Source organism: Lynx canadensis, chromosome F1, assembly GCF_007474595.2.
Source record: "Lynx canadensis isolate LIC74 chromosome F1, mLynCan4.pri.v2, whole genome shotgun sequence".
NCBI classification, from domain to species: Eukaryota; Metazoa; Chordata; class Mammalia; order Carnivora; family Felidae; genus Lynx; species Lynx canadensis.
Genome location: NC_044319.2, coordinates 28394666 through 28416128, shown reverse-complemented (window position 1 = coordinate 28416128; position 21463 = coordinate 28394666). Strand labels below are relative to the sequence as shown.

At 36.7% G+C, this 21463-nt stretch overlaps 1 protein-coding gene across 3 annotated transcripts in view; it reads left to right on the top strand.

The window, feature by feature from the left end:
* The window catches only part of KCNK2 (potassium two pore domain channel subfamily K member 2), a 127770-nt gene that overhangs the window by 18112 nt on the left and 88195 nt on the right, over positions 1–21463 (top strand). For all 3 annotated transcript variants that reach the window (XM_030303018.1, XM_030303017.1, XM_030303016.1), the window contains exon 3: positions 20842–20959. In XM_030303018.1, the coding sequence (XP_030158878.1) occupies positions 20842–20959 (118 nt within the window). The remainder of the gene's footprint in view (positions 1–20841; positions 20960–21463) is intronic.

Here is a 21463-nt window from a genome sequence, read left to right as displayed (position 1 = left end):
ATTAAGTCTTTGTCCTGTTGTGACTGGTTTATTTCATGTAGCATGATGTCCTCAAAGCTTCATCCAAGTTATAACATGTAACAGGATTTCCTTCTTTTTTTAAGACTGAATAATATTCCATTGTCTGTATATTCCACATTTTCTTTACCCATTGGTCCACTGATGGACATTTCGATTCTTTCTACGTCTTAACTATTGTGAATAATTCTGTAATGAACATGGTATTGCAAATATTTCTTTGAGATTCTGTTTTCTGTGGTTTTGGATAGATATTTGGAAGTGGGATGGTTGGACCAGAAGCTAGTTCTATTTTTAATTTTTGAGGAACATCCTCGCTATTTTCTATAGCAGCTGCTTATTTTAGATTCCTACCAATAGTCCCCAGTTTCAATTCCTCCAAGTCATTGCTGACACTTAAGTTCTGGGTGTTTGTTTGTTTGTTTGTTTGGGGTTTTTTTTGTGTGTTTTTATTATGGCCGCCTTATGAGATGTGAGGTGATATTGTAGTTTTTATTTGCATTTGCCTATTAGTGACGTTGAGCAATTTTCATATACCTGTTGGACATTTTTATATCATCTTCAGATAAATGTCTAATCAAGTCCTTTGCTCATTTCTTTTTAATCAGGTTATTTGGGGGTTTTTGCTATTGAGTTGTAGGAATTCCTTATATATTTTGGATATTGGCCTTTTCCCAACATATGGTTTGCAGATATTTTCTCCCACTCAGCAGTTGACTTTTCACTCCATGGATTATTTCCTTTGCTATGCAGAAGCTTTTTAATTTGATGAAGTGCCACTTGTCTATTTTTTCTTTGTTGCTTGTGGGTTTTTTTTAATTTTTTTAATGTTTATTCATTTTTGAGAGACAGAAAGAGACAGAACACAAGCAGGTGTGGGGCAGAGGGAGAGGGAGATGCAGAATCCGAAGTAGGCTCCAGGCTCTGAGCTGTGAGCACAGAGCCCAACGTGGGGCTCAAACTCATGAACCGCAAAATCATGACCTGAGCCAAAGTAGGATGCTCAACCGACTGAGCCACCCAGGTGCCTGTGTTGCCTGTGGTTTTAAGCAACATTTCCCAGAAATCATTGCCAAGACCAGTGGCATGAAGCTTTTCTACTATATTTTCTTCCAGTAGTTTTATAGTTTCAGATCTTACACTTAAGTCCTTAATCCATTTTGAGTTGATTTTCATGCATGATGTAAGATAAAGGTCCAATTTTATTATCTTCTATGTGGATGCTCAGTTTTCCCAACACTATTTGCCAAAGAGACTGTCCTTTCCCCATTTATAGTCTTGAGACTCTTGTTGGAGCTCATTTGACCATGGGTTTATTTCTGGCCTCTGTTCTGTAACATTGGTCTATACTTGTTTGCCAGTTTCAAACTGTTTGATTAGTGTAGCTTTGTGATATGTTTTGAAATCAGGAAGTGTGAGGCCTCCGGCTTTGTTCTTTTTCAAGATTGTTTGGGTTATGTGGAGTCCTTTGTAGTTCCATATGAATTTTAGGATTTTTTTTTTTCCTGCAAAAAAAAATGCTATTTAGATTTTAATGGGGATTGCATTGACTATGTAGATATTTGGGGGTATTATGGGCATTTTAACAATATTAAGTCTTCTAATCCATGAACATAGGATATCTTTCCACTTATTTGTCTTCTTTAATTTCTTTAAGCAAATGTAATAGTTTTTATTATACAAAGCATTCACTGCCTTGTTAAATGTATTCCTAAGTATTTTATTCTCTTTAATGCTATTGTAAATGGGAAAGTTTCCTTAATCTCCTTTTGGATTGTTCACTGTTAGTATGGAAACACAGTGATTCTTATGTTGATTTTGTATTCTGTAGCTTTGTTGAATTCATTTCTTAGTACTAGCAGTTTTTTGTGGAATCTTTTGGGTTTTTTTACATGTAAGATCATGGAATTTGAACAGAAATACTTTGACTCCTTCCTTTCCAATTTGAATGCCTTGTATTTCTTTTCTTGTTGTATTGCTTTCATGAGGACTTCTAGTACTTTGTTGAATAGAAGTAGTCAGAGTGAGTTTTTTTTTTTTTTTTTTTTTTTGCCTTGTTCCTGATCTTAGAAGAAAAACTTTCAGTTTTTCATTATTGGGGATGATGTTAGGAGTGGACTTTCATATATGGCCTTTACTTTGTTGAGCTAATGTTCTTCTATTTCTAGTTTGCTGAGAATTTTTATCATAGAGGTTGTTGGCTTTTGTCAAATGTTTTTTCTCTTTCTCTTGAGACAATCATGTGATTTTTATCCTTTGTTCTGTTAATGCAGTGTATCATATTGATTAAATTTCATGTATTGAAACGTCTTTGCATCTCAGCAATAAATCCCACTCGGTCATGGTGTGTGATCCTTTTAATGTGCTGTTGAATTCAATTTGCTAGTGTTTTGTCAAAGATGTTTGCATCTTCATTCATCAGAGATATTGGACTGTAGTTTCTTCTTATAGTGTCTGTCTGGCTTTGGTATCAGAGTAATGCTGCTTCTGTAAAATGAGTTTGGAAATGTTCCCTCCTTTTCAGTTTTCTGAAAGAGTCCAAGAAGGATTGGTGTTAATTCTTTAAATGTTTAGTAGAATTCATCAGTGAATCCTCTGGCCCTGACCTTTTCTTTGTTGGGAGGTTTTGATTACTGATTCAATCTACTTACTAGTTTAGGTATGTATATATTTTGTTTTTTCATAATTTAGTATTGGCAGATTGTCTGTTTCTAGGAATTTATCTATTTCTTCTAAGTTATCCAATTAGCTGAGTATAATTTTTCATAGTAGTTTCTTACAATCCTTTATATTTCTGTGGCATTGGTTGTGATGTTCACTCTTTATTTCTGATTTTATTTAATTTGAGATTCCTTGTGTTTTTCTTAGTCTAGCAAGATTTGTCAATTTCTTTTATTTTAAAAAAAAACCCTCTTATTTTTGCTATGGTTTTTCATTCTCTATTTCACTTATTTCTGCTGTAATCTTTATTAAAATTTCCTTCTTTCTGCTAATTTTTAGTTTAGTTTGTTCTTTTTCTGGTTCTTTGAGGTGTATGGTTAGGTTCTTAATATTTGAGATCTTTCTTTTTTAATGATGGTGTTTACTGCTTATAGACTTCCCTCCTAGTACTACTTTTGCTGCAACTCATATGTCTTATTATGCTCTGTTTTCATTCCATTTGTCTCAGGACATTTTCTAATTTCCCTTTTGATTCTTCTTCAACCCATTGGTTATCCAGGAGTGTGTTGTTTAAGTTCCACATAATTATGAATTATCCAGTTTTCCCTCTGGTGTTGATTTCTAGTTTCATTCCATTTTGGTCAGAAAAGATACTTGGTATGATTTTGGTCTTCTTGAATTTGTTAAGATTTTTTTTGAACCCAACATGTAATCTGTTCTGGAAAAGATTCTGTGTGTACTTAAGAAAACATGTATTATTATTTTTTGTGTGTGTGTATTTTTTGTTGACTGGTAGGTTCTGCATATGTCTGTTCGGCCCATTTGGTTTATAGTGTTGTTCATGTCTTCTGTTTCATTATTGATCTTTTGTCTGGATATTCAATCCATTATTGAAAGTGGGGCATTGATATCTCTTGTTATTGTGGTGTTGCTGTCTATTTATTCTTTCAGTTCTGTCAGTGGTCGCTTGATATATTTGAGCACTCTGATGTTGGGTGCATATATATTTATATTGTTACATCTTACTAGGGAATTGGCCCTTTAATCATTATATAATACCTTCTTTGTTGTTTGTGACAGTTTTTGACTTAAAGTTTATATTGTTTTTTTTTTTTTTTCAACGTTTATTTATTTTGGGACAGAGAGAGACAGAGCATGAACGGGGGAGGGGCAGAGAGAGAGGGAGACACAGAATCGGAAACAGGCTCCAGGCTCTGAGCCATCAGCCCAGAGCCCGACGCGGCGCTCGAACTCCCGGACCGCGAGATCGTGACCTGGCTGAAGTCGGACGCTTAACCGACTGCGCCACCCAGGCGCCCCAAGTTTATATTGTTTTGTATAAGTATGGCCATACATGCTGTCCCTTGGCTACCATTTGAATGGAAAATCTTTTTCTACTTTTTCATTTTCAGTCTGTGTATCACCTTAAACCTAAAGCAGTTTCTTATAGACAGCATATTGTTGAATCTTTTTTAAAATCCATTCAGCCCCTCTGTCTCTTTTGACTATATCTTTGAACCCATCTACATTTAAGATAATTACCAATAGGAAAGAACTTACGGTTAATATTTTGTTAATTGTATCCTGTTGGTCTTATAGCTTTTTTATCACTCTTTTCCTCTCTTGCTATCTTCTTTGTTTTTGATGTTTTTTGTGTAATGATTTTTTTTAACTTCTTTATCCTTTTCTTTTGAAAATTTTCTGTAGGTATTATCTTTGTGGTTTCCATTGTGTTTATATAAAACATCTTGTTATTACAACACTCTATTTTAAGCTGATAACAACTTAACTACAATTGCATACCAAACTCTTCTTTTTTCCCCCCACCAAAGTTTGTGTTATTGAGGTCACAAATAAGACTTTTAATTTTGTATCCACGAACACATTTTTGTAGTTACAGTTATTTTGTATACTCATGTTTTAACTTCTATATCACAATTAAAACTGTTATGCATCACCATTACAGTTCAGTGGTACTCTATATTTGTCTACCTATTTATCTTTACCAGTTACGTTCATACTTTCATGTACTTTCTTGTTGCACTTTAACAGCCTTTTACTTCAACTTGAAGGATGCCTTTTAGCATTTCTTATAAGGCAGGTTGAGGAGTCATGAACTCCATTAGCTTTTGTTTATCCAGGAAAATATTTATGTTTCATTTTTGAAGGACGGTTTTACCAGGTATAGTAAACCTGGGTGGCAATTTTTTCTTTCTTTGAACCTATCATCCCATTCTTTTCTGCCCTACAGGTTTTCTGCTGAGAAATATGCTTATAGTCTTACAGGGGCACCCTTGCATGCAATGAGTTACTTTTGTTTTGCTGCTTTCAAAATTGTCTCTTTGATTTTGACTTTTAACAATTTGATTGTATGTGCCTTGGGTGTGGACTTTTATAATTCATTCTATTTGGAGTCTTTCGGTCTTCTTGAACCTGGATGTTCATTTTCTTCCACAGATTTAGGAAGTTTTCAGCCATTATGTCTTCAGATAAGCTCCTTTCCTCTTTTTCTCTTCTACTTCTGGAACTTTGGGTGTATGACTTTGAGTCAGCTTGATAGTAGACCATAAATCCCTTAAACTTTCTTCTCTCTTTTTCATTGTCTTTCTTTTTGTTCCTTTGACTGGATAATTTCAAATGTCTTGCCTTGGAGTTCTCTGATTCTTCTGCTCAATCAGGTCTGCTGTTAAATTCCTGTAAGAGATTTTACAGTTGGGTTATTGTGCTCTCCAGCTCCTAAATTTCTGTTTAGTTTTCTTTTATATTTTCCATCTCTTTGTTGATATTCCCATTTTGTTCATGCATTGCTTTCTGAACCCACTGAACATCTTTATGATGGTTCTTTTGAATTCTTTGAGGTAATTCATATACCTTTGTTTCTTCAGTGTTCATTTCTGGACATCTATTTTGTTCCTTTGAATCGTGGTTTCCTATTTCTTCATATGCCTTGTAATTTTGTGTTGTGATCTACACATTTGGTAAAACAGCCACCTCTCTCAGTCTTTACAATCTGACTATGTACAGGGAGAAGCTTTCTCCCTTGAGATTCTATAGGCCTCTCATGTCTTTTCTGTGGATGTGTTTCTCTGAACTTGTGCATGTAAATTCCCAGTTACATGGATTTGCCAGTTTCTTTTTTTTCAGGAGCTTGTAATCTCTTGCTACCTCTGGTGTCTGTCTGAAGTACTGCAATTTTTCTTGAGCTATTGCAAGCCTCCCAGGCTTTTGTTATTCTCAGTGGTCTTGCAGTTTTTAGAGTAGACTGTATCCCATCAGCCAGTGCTCTGAGTTGGGCAAGACATAAACCAATCCTTTGTGTAGCCCCTTCAAAAGCCAGAGTGTTGGACACATGCTCCACTTTTCCCTTTTCCCCTAAGGGAGAGGTTGCCAAGCTCTACTGGCCCATGTCTGCCAGACTGTAGGTCCTCTGGAGCAGAAGCAAGCCGCCTAGCTCATAGTGTTGTCATTGTCCCCTAGGCATCTAGAGGGTGCCAGGCTTCATCAGTACTCTGACATAGCAAGGCAAAAACCAATCCCTTGAGCAGTACCCCTTAATCCAGAACCCCTTAATCCAACTCTTTGCCTACTCAGGGAGAAGCTGGGGGCTAGGAGTTTTCTCACAGTTGCACCATGCTAAACTAGGGGGAGTGAATTTTCCTCCCAGCTTTGATGTGACTGGTTTTGTGCTCATTTGGAGTTCAGGAGCCTCTTAACTGATTTCTGGATTTCTCATTAAGGGAATTGGTCTGTGCACTGTTGACCCAGTATCTCTGTTGGAGGAGGTGGATCTGGGGGCTTCCTCTTTCACCATTTTGCTGATATCATCTCTCCTCTCTTGAGGTTATGGGTTTTAAAGCCAAGAGCAACTCAAGTAAGTTTCTTACAATTATGGGAACAAAAAATAAGTAAACTAATAAGCATATAAGGTAATTTCAAACAATTCTGAGTGTTTTCAAAAAGTAATAGAGGCTACATGCTACAGAATTGCTGTCTGGGCCAATTAAATTGGCACATGAAGGAATTCATGTATTTTAGCACAACCTGAAAAACAATAAATAGTCGACTGTGAATAGACTTGTGGATACTGAGGGAAGTTATTCCAGGTAGAGAAAAGGGCAAGTACATGATCTGACTTATGACTTAAAGGCATTGCTGTGGTTACCCTGGGAGGAACAGATGTAAGTGGACAAAGTTGGAACCCGGAGGGAGGTGGTGGTGGCCTTATATGAGGACAGAAGTAGAAGCAGTGGATGTGATGAGATGGGATTAAATGGGATATTTTGAAGTTAAAGCTCATGGAATTTGATGTGAGGTGCGAGGGAAAGAAGTCAAGGATGGTGCCTTCCAAATATAGGTTTTGGGCTCTAAGAACTGGAAAACTAAAGCTGCCAATTAATGACCCAGGGAAAACTCAGGTGGAGCGGGTTTCAGGGAGGAGGTTGGGAATTCATTCTGGCATATGGTCGGTTTGAATTGCCTTTGTTGTTGTTGTTGTTGTTTTATTCTTTTTATTTTTTTAATGTTTATTTATTTATTATTATTTTTTTTTTAAATATAAAATTTAATTGCCTTTTAGACACCCAGGTAGGGAAGCAGTCCAGAATGAACAACACATTTGGGAGGTGTCAGCATACTGACGATATCGAGAGCCTTGAGTTTAAATGAAATCACCTAGGAGTGTTGGATGGGTGGAGAACAGAACCAGAGGCTCAAAAGTGAAGGGAATGAGACATCCTTCAGGGAGCCTGAGAAAGCTAGAGAGGGTGGTGTTCTGTGGGCCAAGTGAAGACGTGCTGCCGGGTCGGAGCGATTAGCTGTGTCAAGTGTTAACTTACTGTCTTCACTGTGACGTGTAGTATACAATTAGTGCTGTATCCCATCGGTTCACAATTGTAACCACTGCGTACTTAGGAATCAGTAAGCACAAAATATACCACAAATACTTCTTGAGCAGTTAGCATTACACTAGACACAGAGGCTGTGTGTGACGTAAACATTTAGGATAAGGCCTAAGGACCGTTTGGGATACATTAGACACATGGGGATAAAATAAACAAAATGCTCACCCCAACTTCAAACTGACGATTGGATTCTCTTTAAAAATTTATTTATGAATGTATTTATTGCTTGGGACGTCCCATGTGATTTCACATAAAAACAATACTATAAATGATATGTCGAAAGCTAGTTGACCAAAGCCACAGTACAGCTAAACTGTATCACCAAGATGAGAGGCTGGTTTTCTAGGTTAATTATCATTTTTACTTACTTTGAACTAGTGATGTGTTTAGTCTCTCCATGCTTCAGCTTCGGTGGAAGGTAAATTATATATATATATATATATATATACACACACATGCATAATACATATATACATATATGTGTGTATACATACATACATGTATATACATATGTGTGTATATGCACATATGTATGTATATGTGTATATATGTATGTATATGTATATATATGTATATATGATTCCTGTTAAGTTATATATATTTATTGGTAATGGTCACAGGGTTAATTTTATGAGATGGTGAAGTACATCAGTCTTGCACTGCTGAGTCCAAATAGTTCCTTAAGGAGACAAAGCTATCTAGAGGACACCCAGGAGATGCACAGCAGATACAGCAGGTGATTAAAAATGAAAATTGTAGGGGCGCCTGGGTGGCGCAGTCGGTTAAGCGTCCGACTTCAGCCAGGTCACGATCTTGCGGTCCGTGAGTTCGAGCCCCGCGTCCGGCTCTGGGCTGATGGCTCGGAGCCTGGAGCCTGTTTCCGATTCTGTGTCTCCCCCTCTCTCTCTGCCCCTCCCCCGTTCAGCTCTGTCTCTCTCTGTCCCAAAAATAAATAAACGTTGAAAAAAAAAATTTAAAAAAATAAAAATGAAAATTGAGTGACACTTAGGTGTATTCAGTCATCTCCTGATGCCAGCACTCTGGACCTGCCAGTGACTGCATGTTATGTACTTTTCTCTCCCTCTCTCTCTCTCTCATTCTCTCTCTCTCTCTCTGTCTCTCCCTGCCCAGTTTAAACCTATCATACTTGTTCCACCAACATAAACACATGCTTGGTTGGAAGGAGTCTGGGGGCAGGAGAAGTGATGATCGCTAAGGATGTTGGGCCAACCTGATACACCTCCAGGCATTAGACCCCACCCCCCACTAAAGACTGCCCTAGCAATGGCATCTTTGAGGAAGGAAGACCCTCCACTGTCATGCTTATCATGTGGATTTTGAAGCATCTTCCCTTTCAAAGGTTGCCAGTGCTCCGAATTGCTCTTGGGATTGGTATCCTTGTGTGAATGAAGATGAACAATACCGCATATGTGAATGACTAATGTAGAAAACATGAGGAAAGATGCCAGGCTCGTTTTCAGTGCTGATCATTGTGGTGTGTGACACTCTTAAATCAGTCTGAGAGGTGCCCGAGGGAAGAGTTTAATTGCATTTTTGTGCAATAACTACTGGACAGGTGTCAAAGGGTAGCTCTATCATTCCAGTCGGCTTAGAAAAATAGAAGACATTCTATCAGGTTCCTGTTTCTCAAGAAAATGGATTTCAACCAATTCAGTATTTGCTACGACTGGTGAGTGTATGGGTGTGTAATTGAGAAATACGAGGAAAACTTGGAGGAAAGCTAAGAAGCTCAGACAGGATGGGTATGAATCACTACGTTTTGGGAAGTTATTCATATACTATTTTTGCTGTCTTGATTTTGTGACATTGAGCCAAGAAATATAAACATATTAAGCAGTTTTGCCAGACTTCCTTTTCTCTGTGTAATGTTAGCGAGTCATTAGTAAACTAACCTGCAGTGTATTAAGAAATTTTCCCTGGAACCTGAAGGCATAGTAATTTCTTTTAGACTTATTAATGGCAGTGAGTCAGCTCAGTTGAAGTAAGAAATACATTAAATTTAATGGGGAGGGGCTGAAACAGAGGAACTGCCGATCCGAATATTATTGAAATATTCTAGTAATGTGATATTTTGCCCTTACTGATGACTGATTTTGGTAATGGGAAGTTTGATTTATTCAAACACAAATTTCCTTAGCTGGTCACTTTGTTGGCTGTGTGTGTGCATTTTCAGAACCTGAGATTTTCCGTCCTTGCTATGATCTTTTAGTTACAAATTCAGAAAAGGCGAGGAAAAAAAATCATTTGTTTTAGAAACCTATAATAAAGAAAAGGGTTGCTTTTCTGTGGAGACTCGAATAATTTCCCCATTTCCTCTGTGATGACTTTTATATAGGTTAAAGTACTTTTTTGTTTAAATTTGTATCTGTTATGGAAATATGGGCTTAAGTGTGCTGGAAAACCAACTGAATTAGAGATCAGTGGTGTTTTACTGAAAAAGCCATCAGAATCTCTGAATTTGGGAATTCTATGGATCCACGTAATTGACAGAGTAAAATTCGCTTTGCGTCATTTTGGGCTATTTCTTTTTCTCATCAGTTTCGAACTTCGGGCCTTTAAAACAGCGCATGAATAAATGATGGTTAGTGTGGCATGCCCCAGGCAAAATGGTATAAAAATATTGTCTTAGATACTGTGCCTTCTTGATCTCAGTTTTCTGCCTACTTGCATCCTATTTTAAGGACAACCTCCTTTAAAAGAACTTCCTAGACAGAGTGACTATGACTTGAATTAAGTTCCTATCTTATTCTCCTAGAACTGTCTCGTCTTTGTTATCTTTTATCTCCCCCCGCCCCCTGCCCCCTCCTTGCTCTTTTGTTTCTTCCTGACTTCTTGTTCTACCTCCTTCTTTCTCCATATTGTCCTATTCTTTTATTAATCTCTTTTCTACTGCCTGTACTTATGCTGAGATGAGGTGGAAGGGACCAGAAAGATAGACAGAGATTAATATTCTGGTAGAATATTAATATACCCTAGAAATAATATGGAATCCAGGAAAATATGGAAGCACGCATAGCTGTGGGAATGCATATTTTAGTATGCTTGCTTCACATGTATTTTTCTGGCTCTCCAGAGTTGCAAGAACTCAGGGTCTTGACCACATTTTATCCTTTCTATACCACAGTGTGATTTCATGCAGGACTCCAAGAATAACAGAATTGTAGTGTTTCATGTTCCATCCTTGTCTGATGTATAAATCATCTCTATAACAACTTTGCCAATGGTCATTTGAACTTGGATACAGTCATCCAAATGTATTCATTAGTAGAAGGTTGGTTATGTGAACTATTTTACATGTAGCTACTCAGTGAGGTATTGATGACTATGAAATAAGGTATTAATGGCTTCAAAATGCCTTATGAAATCTTATGTGATATGAATATAGTTGAAAGCACATTTAATGGATAATTGTTAACAAAACCAAAAGTTGAATATATATGTATGTTCAAAAATGGTTTTAGGGACTGTGAGTGATTTTTTTATTCTTATTTTTCCAAAATCCAGTCATTTGTACATTAATTTTACCACTAAAATTGTATTCCAAAGTGGATATAACCAAGGAAGGCAGCTCTTATACCAAGAAGTATGCCTCTTGCTTTGGGCTCTGTTGATGACATCCATCTCTCACTCCCTGTTCTTTCCTACTCTGGATTTTAAGTTTTTGTTCCTGCTAATAGGAAATAAATTTACACTTTAAAAAGAGCAAGAAAAAAGCTGTACATTTCATTAGTCTGTATAAAAATAGCTTTGACATGCGATGGTATAATCTGTAAATAGAAGGAAAGACATGGGAAGGTAAGCAAGATGTTTATTTTTAAAGGTGCTTTCTAACATCTAGTATGCGGAAACTGCTTCCCTTAGGAAATGCTATCCTTTTTTAGGTTATAGGAATTAAGTTTTGGGGGGCACCTGGCTGGTTCAGTTGGTAGAGCGCGCAACTCTTGATCTCAGGGTTGTGAGTTCAAGCCTCACATTTAATGTAGAGCTTGCTTTAAAAAAAAAAAAAAAGAAAGAATTAAGTTTTTTGTTTTTTTAAAAAAAGGATGCTTCTTTATAAGGAGTTTCTAATTGGGGATGCCTGCGTGGCTCAGTCGGGTGAGTGTCTGACTCTGGATTTTGGCTCAGGTCACGACTCCAGGGTCCAGGTTGCTCCACGCTGAGCGTGGAACCTGCTTAAGATTCTCTCGCTTTCCTTCTGCCCCTCCCCCTGACTCACGCTCTCTCTCTCGCCCTAAAATTAAAAAAAATAATTAAAAAAAAGTTTCTAATTAATGTGCGATTAAACATAGGTAATGGATTACATGGAAATACATTCAAAGATTTTTAAAGCCTTTAAAAAAAAAAACATGAAATGTATTCTGATTCAAATTGTATCCAGCAAGAACAGTAGATTAAAAACATCATAGCATTACCTTTCTTACTTAAAAGATATACACTGGAGAAACCTTGAAAACTTGCTTCTTTACCAGGCTCTAAATTTAGAATGGTTTAATCACCTGTGTTCTGTATAAAATATGCAAATGTACTACTCCATTTTCTTTCTCCACAGAAATCAGTAATATATTTTCTCAAAGGAAAAAGATTATCGATGCTAGTTTAAAAATCTAACCTTTGTCAATACTTGTATATAACAGTTTATTTAACTGTGGAATGTAATTTTGGAATTTCTCATTCTTTCAGGGATTTATGTAGATTCCTCTACTTTTCCTAGCTAAAACAAAAGTTTTATCTCTGCATAACTACAGAATTTCTGAAAAACTAAATTTCATGTAATGTGTCTCAAGTTCCTTTATCAAATTGGAGGCTAGAATGTATACTATATGCAATATTTGATAGCAAATGATGAATATCTAAATGTCCTTTTACAAAATATAAACATCTTAACTATTAGATAAAACTCCTGCCTTTTCAGATATATGCAAAAGTTGGACACAACTGGAATCCCCAATAAGAATTCATCAGTTGGCCCATGTTTTCTCAAAACAGTATTCTCAGCCATACAGGGTTTTAATCAATCTAAGATGTATATATTCTTCACATAGAACTATAAGCAAGAACGTAATAGATTGATTTGATATTCACAGTTCCTGCTTATGGGAATTAGCCTTTTTTTTTTTTTTTTCAACGTTTTATTTATTTTTGGGACAGAGAGAGACAGAGCATGAACGGGGGAGGGGCAGAGAGAGAGGGAGACACAGAATCGGAAACAGGCTCCAGGCTCCGAGCCATCAGCCCAGAGCCGGACGCGGGGCTCGAACTCCTGGACCGCGAGATCGTGACCTGGCTGAAGTCGGACGCTTAACCGACTGCGCCACCCAGGCGCCCCAGGAATTAGCTTTAATGCTGCAGTAATAAATATCCCACCGAAATGAAAGTTAGCATGTTATTACATGCTATTCTCTTGTATGCTAATATGAAATTACCATCTTATAGACCCAGAAGGGCTTAGCTGTTGGCAATTTTATATGGTTCAACCTAGTACTGTCATTAGCTGAGAGCTGCCGCTGGACTAGGATAGTCTTGTGGATCAATATGGTAATACAGTGTGGTTTTCAAGAAGTTGTTTCCTCCCTCGCTGGACTGTCAATGGTCCCAAGTGGTACTCTGACAGAAATATTATCTCATGCAAGGAAGCCAGTGTCATTACTTTAGCTTCCAGAATACCATGAAAGGACAAAAAAGTGAAGAAGCATTTTCTGCCCATAGTTTCTGGGCATTTTTCCCAGTAATACAAAGGACGTAGCATGGGATTCTTCTGTATGTAAGTTTACACTCAAGATCTATGATGCTCCCTTTCAGTTGAACCTAATTTGATATGTCCAAGAAGCAGTCCCAGTGATTAAAGACTACCACATGTCACTGACATCAGAGGAGAAGCTTCTTGTGCAAATTATACCTGTAAAGAACATTTCAGATAGATATAGCCAATCAAGTTTAAAAGAACTCTTAGGGGGGCGCCTGGGTGGCGCAGACGGTTAAGCGTCCGACTTCAGCCAGGTCACGATCTTGCGGTCCGGGAGTTCGAGCCCCGCGTCAGGCTCTGGGCTGATGGCTCGGAGCCTGGAGCCTGTTTCCGATGCTGTGTCTCCCTCTCTCTCTGCCCCTCCCCCATTCATGCTCTGTCTCTCTCTGTCCCAAAAATAAATAAAAAACGTTGAAAAAAAATTAAAAAAAAAAAAAGAACTCTTAGGGGCTCTTGGGTGGCTCAGTTCTTTAAGCGTCCGACTTCAGTTCACGTCATGATCCTACGGTTCGTGAGGTCGGACCCTGCATCAGGCTCACTGCTGTCAGCACAGAGCTCACTTTGGATCTTCTGTCCCCCTCTCTTTCTGCCCCTCCCCAGCTCATTCTCTCCCCCCTCTCTCTCTCTGTCTGTCTCTCTCTGTCTCTCTCTAAATGTATAAACTGTAAAAAAAAAAAACAAAAACAAAAAAAACAAACTATTAGGAAATACACAAACAAATGTGACTTTGCATTGATTCAAATATACCAGTCAGGGTTGCCTAGGCTCCACAGTGATGTATGTGAATTATGTGCTTGTAAGAGTAAAGGCCATCTTGAGATAGTCTCTGGATTTATCAGCAGGACCCTTGAAAGCAGTTCACATCATCTGACATTAGGTGATCATGGTGTTGACATATACCCAGAAGATTAAGAATGGGATCAACAATGATCCTGTAGCTTTTGGCAACGGTACTCATACGTCACGGTGTATAATTGATGAATGATGACTATTTTTGTGGTATAACAATACATAGTAATGATACCTACTGCTATGTCTTCTCACAAAGTTCTTTGGCAATGAGAGCATCAATTATTATTTCGCTTTTCTCATTATGGACTCTTCAAGTCTTTCAAAATAATCTTGCTTGCATACTTGAAGTGTTCAGATGAGGTGTTGTGAATGTGTGATTTAATTCTTTTCCTCAAGGCTAGGCCTCTCTCGGAATAAAATTTGCTCCTCCATGAGCAAATAGTGGCACAAAAAGATATGTAATTGTTCCTTACGGAAATCTGGCAAGATAATACTTATGTTTCTCGTTAAGGAACTGTTTAATAATACAGATGCCAGTGTAAGTATAACTGGATTTGGCCCCTGATGTCAGTGATTGGAAATAGTGTTCTTTTCCATATGAGAAAAACATGAGGTCCGTCTTAAATACCCAGCCAAAAGAAGTTGTCATTGAGCCACGTCAATGATATGTCAATGATACAGACATCATTGGTATAACCCAGTTGGGAGCTAATAGTTGATACCCGCAGTTTAGAATTTTTACATCATTTAAAACTTTAATGTGACTTTACTTTTAGGATTAGAGGTATGAAAATGTATTTTAATGAAGTCATGATTACAATATTAACAGAGGAGGAATTTGGAGAAGGCATTCCTTCAGAACATTCTGTATTGTTGAGATGAGCATGAACATCTGAGCATCTGAGTAAGGGGGGAAAAAGCAAAATCAGAGCCTCCAGTGTGACCTGTGTTTTAAGATCTATGATATAACCCACTCTGAAAACAGTACATTCATCAGGTGTACTGATGGGTTACTTACTGATGGGTACGAAAGGTTACTTAATTTTCAACATAATTTCCTTCAATGACAAAATAGCTAGTCAGGTACCTTTTACCACATGAAAAAGTTGTTCCTAGGTATTGGGCTCACGGGAACATTTTCATGATAGTCAATGATTGCCTCGCGTTCCGAGGTTAGTCTCATACAATTACAAATAAGTGTGTCCTATCAATGTTTGGTGTCAAAGCTGAAAATGGTTCCAAAACTCCAAATGACATTGAGATATCAACGTCTTACAATTCAAGTAGGCACAAAATCACAGTAGAACTCTGTGAACTTCTGTTCTAAAGACATCGCTGTCATGGAACTCGGATTTTTCATCATAACTGTTATGAGTAATCACCTTTATCAGCTTAGTGAGTATAAAGCTCTTAGAGCTCTGTTTCTGAAGTTACAGTTTATATTCTTGAGTAGAACCATGTATTCACCTTCTTTTTCTTAACGCACGTTCTATGATTGTCTATATACTGAAGAGCAAAAATGAAATGTGAATCCAAACAAGATTATCTTATACTGTTTCTAATTGTATATTTTAAGTTTGGAAGCCCTTCCTTAATCAAGACTTCAAGTAATAATATGTTAGGATTAAATTTATAGGACCAAAATGTCCTTTATTCTCATCTAAACAATTCACTTTATTCGTAACTTATCAACATGACTCGATTGTCCACAAAAGTTATTATTGATGACATGATTGTTACTTTAGTCACATTATATGGCACATGCACAGTTTTAACGAAGGCATTTGTTAAATGCTTTGATGGCCTGAATTGATGAAATTGCAGAGACTCTTAGATCTCTATCAGTACACTTGTCAAAGGGCATGCAGTTTCTTGTAGCTGTTGACCAAGAGACCTTGTACAAAAACATAAAATAAAATCGTAAGAATATTCCAATTTAGGAACCTCATGGTAGACTCATTCTCATAGTGAGTGATCTGACATGTCACCAGTTCCATCTCAAGCTCTGTGATAACTATCTACAACCCACACATTGCCAAGCATTACTGTTTCTGAGTCTACATTTGCTTCCTTTGCATTTAAATAACTTGTGGATGTTATCCCAGTGTCTGGGTAATGTTGCACCTCATCATTGAGAAGCAAAAGAATGGGCTAAAATAATGGTGCTGACCACGTAGGCTGTTTTAAGTCAATTGTTGGCAAAATTAGCTTGCATCTAGTCAATCAAATAATGTTATTTAATAGGGTGGAGTCTAAAGACGTGTTTTATCTTTTTTCACCTATCACTTTATCACCCTTATTTTTTGTTACTTCTCTGTTGTTTCCCCATTACCTAGCATCATAAACAGTTGATAAATATTTTTGAATAAATGAATGTGTTAACGAAATGTCTCTAAAATATAAAACTATACTTTGGATGCAGTTATAATCTATCTAAATCCCAACCTCTTTTTCCTTGTTTTTTTTACTGGAAGCATTAGTTTTCCTGGGAGTTGCAAAGCTAGAGATTATTGTGCCTGTGCTTATAATGTTTGTGTGGACATCCCTTGTATGTTTATTGCTATCTTAAAATATTTCCAAAGACATTTTTAGGCTTTTAAGTTCTGTTTATGTGTCCCTTTTATTTGTCTGCTCTTGTAATTATTTAATTAAATACCATTTCCTTGCCAATAGTAAATATATTTAATGATAAAACACTAAAACCACTTTTTATGTGACAAAAAACAAACAAGTCTGCTCTCAATTATTTTTATTTAACATTGCTCTGGAGATGCTGGCCAATGTAATAAGAGATGAAAGGTAATAAAACATAACTTTTGGAAGATGCAGAGATAAAATGCCATTATTTGTAAGCTATATGCTTGCTTACTTTGGTTCTCCAGGTAGAAAACAAAATCAGACAAAAAAAGAAAAATACGAGTTCAGTATATAGCAGATTCTCAAGATGTGGTCCCAAGACCCTTTCAGAGGTTTGATGTGGTCAAAGCTATTTTTTTGAAAATACTGAGATGTTTTTGCCTTTTCTGCGCTCATTGCCTCATGAGTTTACAGTGGAGTTTTTCCAGAGGCTATGCGATGTGCTCTCCAGTAGGTTGAACACAGAAGCATATATTAGAATCTAAATGTTTTCTATCAAGCAGGATATTTAAGAGATTTATAATTATAGCAGCACTCTCAACAATAGCCAAATTATGGAAAGAGCCTAAATGTCCATCAACTGATGAATGGATAAAAAAATTGTGGTTTATATACATAATGGAGTACTACGTGGCAATGAGAAAGAATGAAATATGGCCCTTTGTAGCAACATGGATGGAACTGGAGAGTGTGATGCTAAGTGAAATAAGCCATACAGAGAAAGACAGATACCATATGGTTTCACTCTTATGTGGATCCTGAGAAACTTAACAGAAACCCATGGGGGAGGGGAAGGAAAAAAAAAAGAGGTTAGAGTGGAAGAGAGCCAAAGCATAAGAGACTCTTAAAAACTGAGAACAAACTGAGGGTTGATGGGGGGTGGGAGGGGGGGAGGGTAGGTGATGGGCATTGAAGAGGGCATCTTTTGGGATGAGCACTGGGTGTTGTATGGAAACCAATTTGACAATAAACTTCATATATTGAAAAAAAAAGAGATTTATAAGTTACAAAACAGTGCCTCACTTCTCACTATTTTTTTTGTTTTGGAAAACATAATAATCTTCATAAACGTAGGTTACTTATGTTAATGTATAATGGCCTTATTTTATTTTTACATGAATTAATCAAAACGTTTTGAAAATTAGAAATTCCAATAAATATAGTAAATATCAAAAGTTATAGCTCATATATACAAACCTCCTTGATGCCTTCAATAACTTTTGAGACTATACAGTGGTTTTGAGAAAAAAAAATGAGAATTACTAGTGCAGAGAATAGGCAATATGTATTTGTGTATTCAGCAGCTATGACTAGTTATAATTTAAAATGAAAAAACATAAAATACTTAAGAATAACCTTACAGACCTATGTGAAGCATATATAAGTACTTTATTTCAGGAAATTAAAGGGGACTCAATCACTGGAGATTCATACCATGTTCTGTGATAGGAAGTTTCTCTATGCATTAATGTTCAGTTTCCTTAATTAATTTATAGATTTCATATATATCCAAACAGTGGAAATATGTTCAAAATTAGCTTCATTGTGTGCTGTGTGCATATATGTGCATTTATCTATATTTGTGTACATTTAATGGATAATAAAGGAAGCATTGTTATTTACCTTTACACACAATAAAGGATATATAAATGTAAACAATTCTTATCAATTCACTAAGGATAAAATATTAATATTAGAGGTAATAGCATTGCTAAGCACTTGTAAATTGTTGGGAGTGCAGTTGTAAATTGTAACAACCTTCCTGGACAGCTGCTTGCTACTATATATCAAGAACGTTAAAATATTCATAATCTTTTTTTAATGTTTATTTATTTATTTTGAGAGACAGAGAGAGAGAGAGAGAGAGACAGCACGTGCATGTGTGTGAGCCAGGGAGGCCCAAACAGAGAGAGAGAGAGAGAGAGAGTCCCAAGGAGGCTCTGAAGTGTCAGCACAGAGCGGGAAGCAGGGCTCCATCTCACAAACTGTGAGATCATGACCTGAGCCGAAATCAAGAGTCAGATGCTTAACCAATTAATTGAGCCACCCAGGTGCCCCCAAATATTCATAGTTTTTAATGTGGCAAACTTATTTCTAGCAATCTGTCCCAATGAAGTATTCAGAAATGAAAAAATATATTTATACATAAATATGTTCAGAGCAGCACTTTTCATAATAAGAAATTTTAGAACAGCTTATATGTCTACATATCTGGCAGTGATTAAGTAAATACGGTAATGACAAAGAAAAACTACATATAGAAAAATATTAAGTAAAAATAGAGTATATGTTTCATATATTTCATAAATCCAACCATATAAAAAGTATAGCAAAACACCAGGAATAGATACTTTAAAAAATTTTTTTTTTCAACGTTTATTTATTTTTGGGACAGAGAGAGACAGAGCATGAACGGGGGAGGGGCAGAGAGAGAGGGAGACACAGAATTGGAAACAGGCTCCAGGCTCCGAGCCATCAGCCCAGAGCCTGACGCGGGGCTCGAACTCCCGGACTGCGAGATCATGACCTGGCTGAAGTCGGACGCTTAACCGACTGCGCCACCCAGGCGCCCCGAGGAATAGATACTTTAATACATTAACAGTGTTTATCTCTGGAGTCTGGAATTGTGGATAAGTTTTATTATTCTTGTTATGCCTTTCTGTATTTTCATAAATTTTTTATAATAAATATATATTGTTAAAATTTTTTTTTTAATTTTTTAACGTTTACTTATTTTTGAGAGAGAGAGAGCAAATAGGGAAGAGGCAGAGGGAGAGGGACACACAGAATCCGAAGCAGGCTCCAGGCGCTGAGCTGTCAGCACAGAGCCCGACGCGGGGCTTGAACCCACAAACCATGAGATCATGACCTGAGCCGAAGTCGGACACTTAACTGACTGAGCCACCCAGGCGTCCCTATATTGTTTAAAATTTTAAGAGAGCATTGCCATTTAATTAACTTTACACAGAACTACTAAAGTTTTAGGTTATAAGGTAAAACAAATCAGACAAATGTAATTTTATATTGCATTTTCAGCTCTGGATTACATGCTCTTTTCCATCTGACGGTAACTTTCTGGGGTAGTGCCCTCTGTTTTCACAGTGCAGTTTTTGTCCACTTGCCAGTAGACTGAGCTTAAACAAATCACTTTACCTCTCTCAGTATTTAATTTCCTTGTCTATCAAATGAAGCTCCTTCCAATTTTAAAATCTGGAAATTAAATGATAAAGATCTCTAAAACTATACGCAGAAAACACCTTTTCCTACAATCCGTATGTCTCTCTTTTACTACACAATTTTCTCCTAACATGTTCTCTTCTGTGTTTTGTTCTTCTGGATATCCCTATCCTCTGCTCAACATCTGATGATTTGGGAGATTATAATGTCATCTTTCTGTCTGTCTTTCCTTACCACTCAAGGCAGTGTCCAGATCCTAGTGTCCCTATACGAATATTGTTGATTGTCATCTAGGGGCTTTTGGTGATATTTTGGTGATGCTATGAGATGGTAATCGAATTTATAAAGAATCTGCAGAGATTCTAAGAACCTAGATATACATGGAGTAACTTAAGTTTGATAGTGAATTGCTATTGCCTTTTTAAAAAAGCATCTTATTGTTATATACACTCTACAGCTATACACAAACCAGGCTTGGCTGAAACATTCAAAATGATTAGCACTTTGGAAATAACCTGCTTTTTGATGAAGCTTTTATATAGTATTTAAATTGTAAGTGTGCAATATTTTTGCTCTGTGTTGCTTCCTAAAAAAATAGTAGTTGATTCAAATAAGTCACTCAATATGCTATCAGAAGAGATACAAATGCATATTGGTACAGTATGATATGCTCCATACAGATCCATTCACTTGATATCAAATACAATTTTCTTATCATGTAACTTTTTAAATTCTTTAGTAGAAAGCCTTAATCTGTATTGTATACTCCAAATGAAAAAGCAAGCCTTAAAATGGATTCTTTGTCTAATTCGTCAACTAGGGTGAAATATGTGCTGTTTGATGCCTCCGTGTGATTTATGTGTACTGATAAATTTCTTTTTAAACTTGCAGCAAATAGTGGCAGCAATAAATGCAGGGATTATACCTTTAGGAAACACCTCCAATCAAATCAGTCACTGGGATTTGGGAAGTTCCTTCTTCTTTGCTGGCACTGTTATAACAACTATAGGTAGGAGACAACTTATCTTGTTTTCTAATCTTGGTACAGCTTGTGAGCTAAACTTCATGTTTGAATTTTTCTTTTATGGCGGGTCAATTTGGTCTATAGCATGTAGAAAACTAGATTTTCGTAAATGGATTTTGAAAAGAACGTTGAAAAGTTTGAACAAAGGGATGGTGGAAATGAATTCGTTATTGTACCAGAATACTAATTTATGTTTAAAATGCATATGAACCCCAAAAGCAGTGTGCTTGAGTCATTTGACTAATGGATAGGGATGTCAGGAAATGGCTTGAAATGATGACTTTGTGGGGGGACAAGTGGTTTTAAATTTCCCTGCCTCTTTGATTCTTTAGTGTAGAAAGAAAACGTTTGAGTTCCGTTTTGACATTCTTTTCATGAAGTTCTTATCTGATATGACTTTTACCAATTTGTAAATTTTAACTCTATAGTTCAACAGATTATCCCTGTTCTTATATGCTTGCGTGTCATGATTGCTTCAGGGACTTTTAA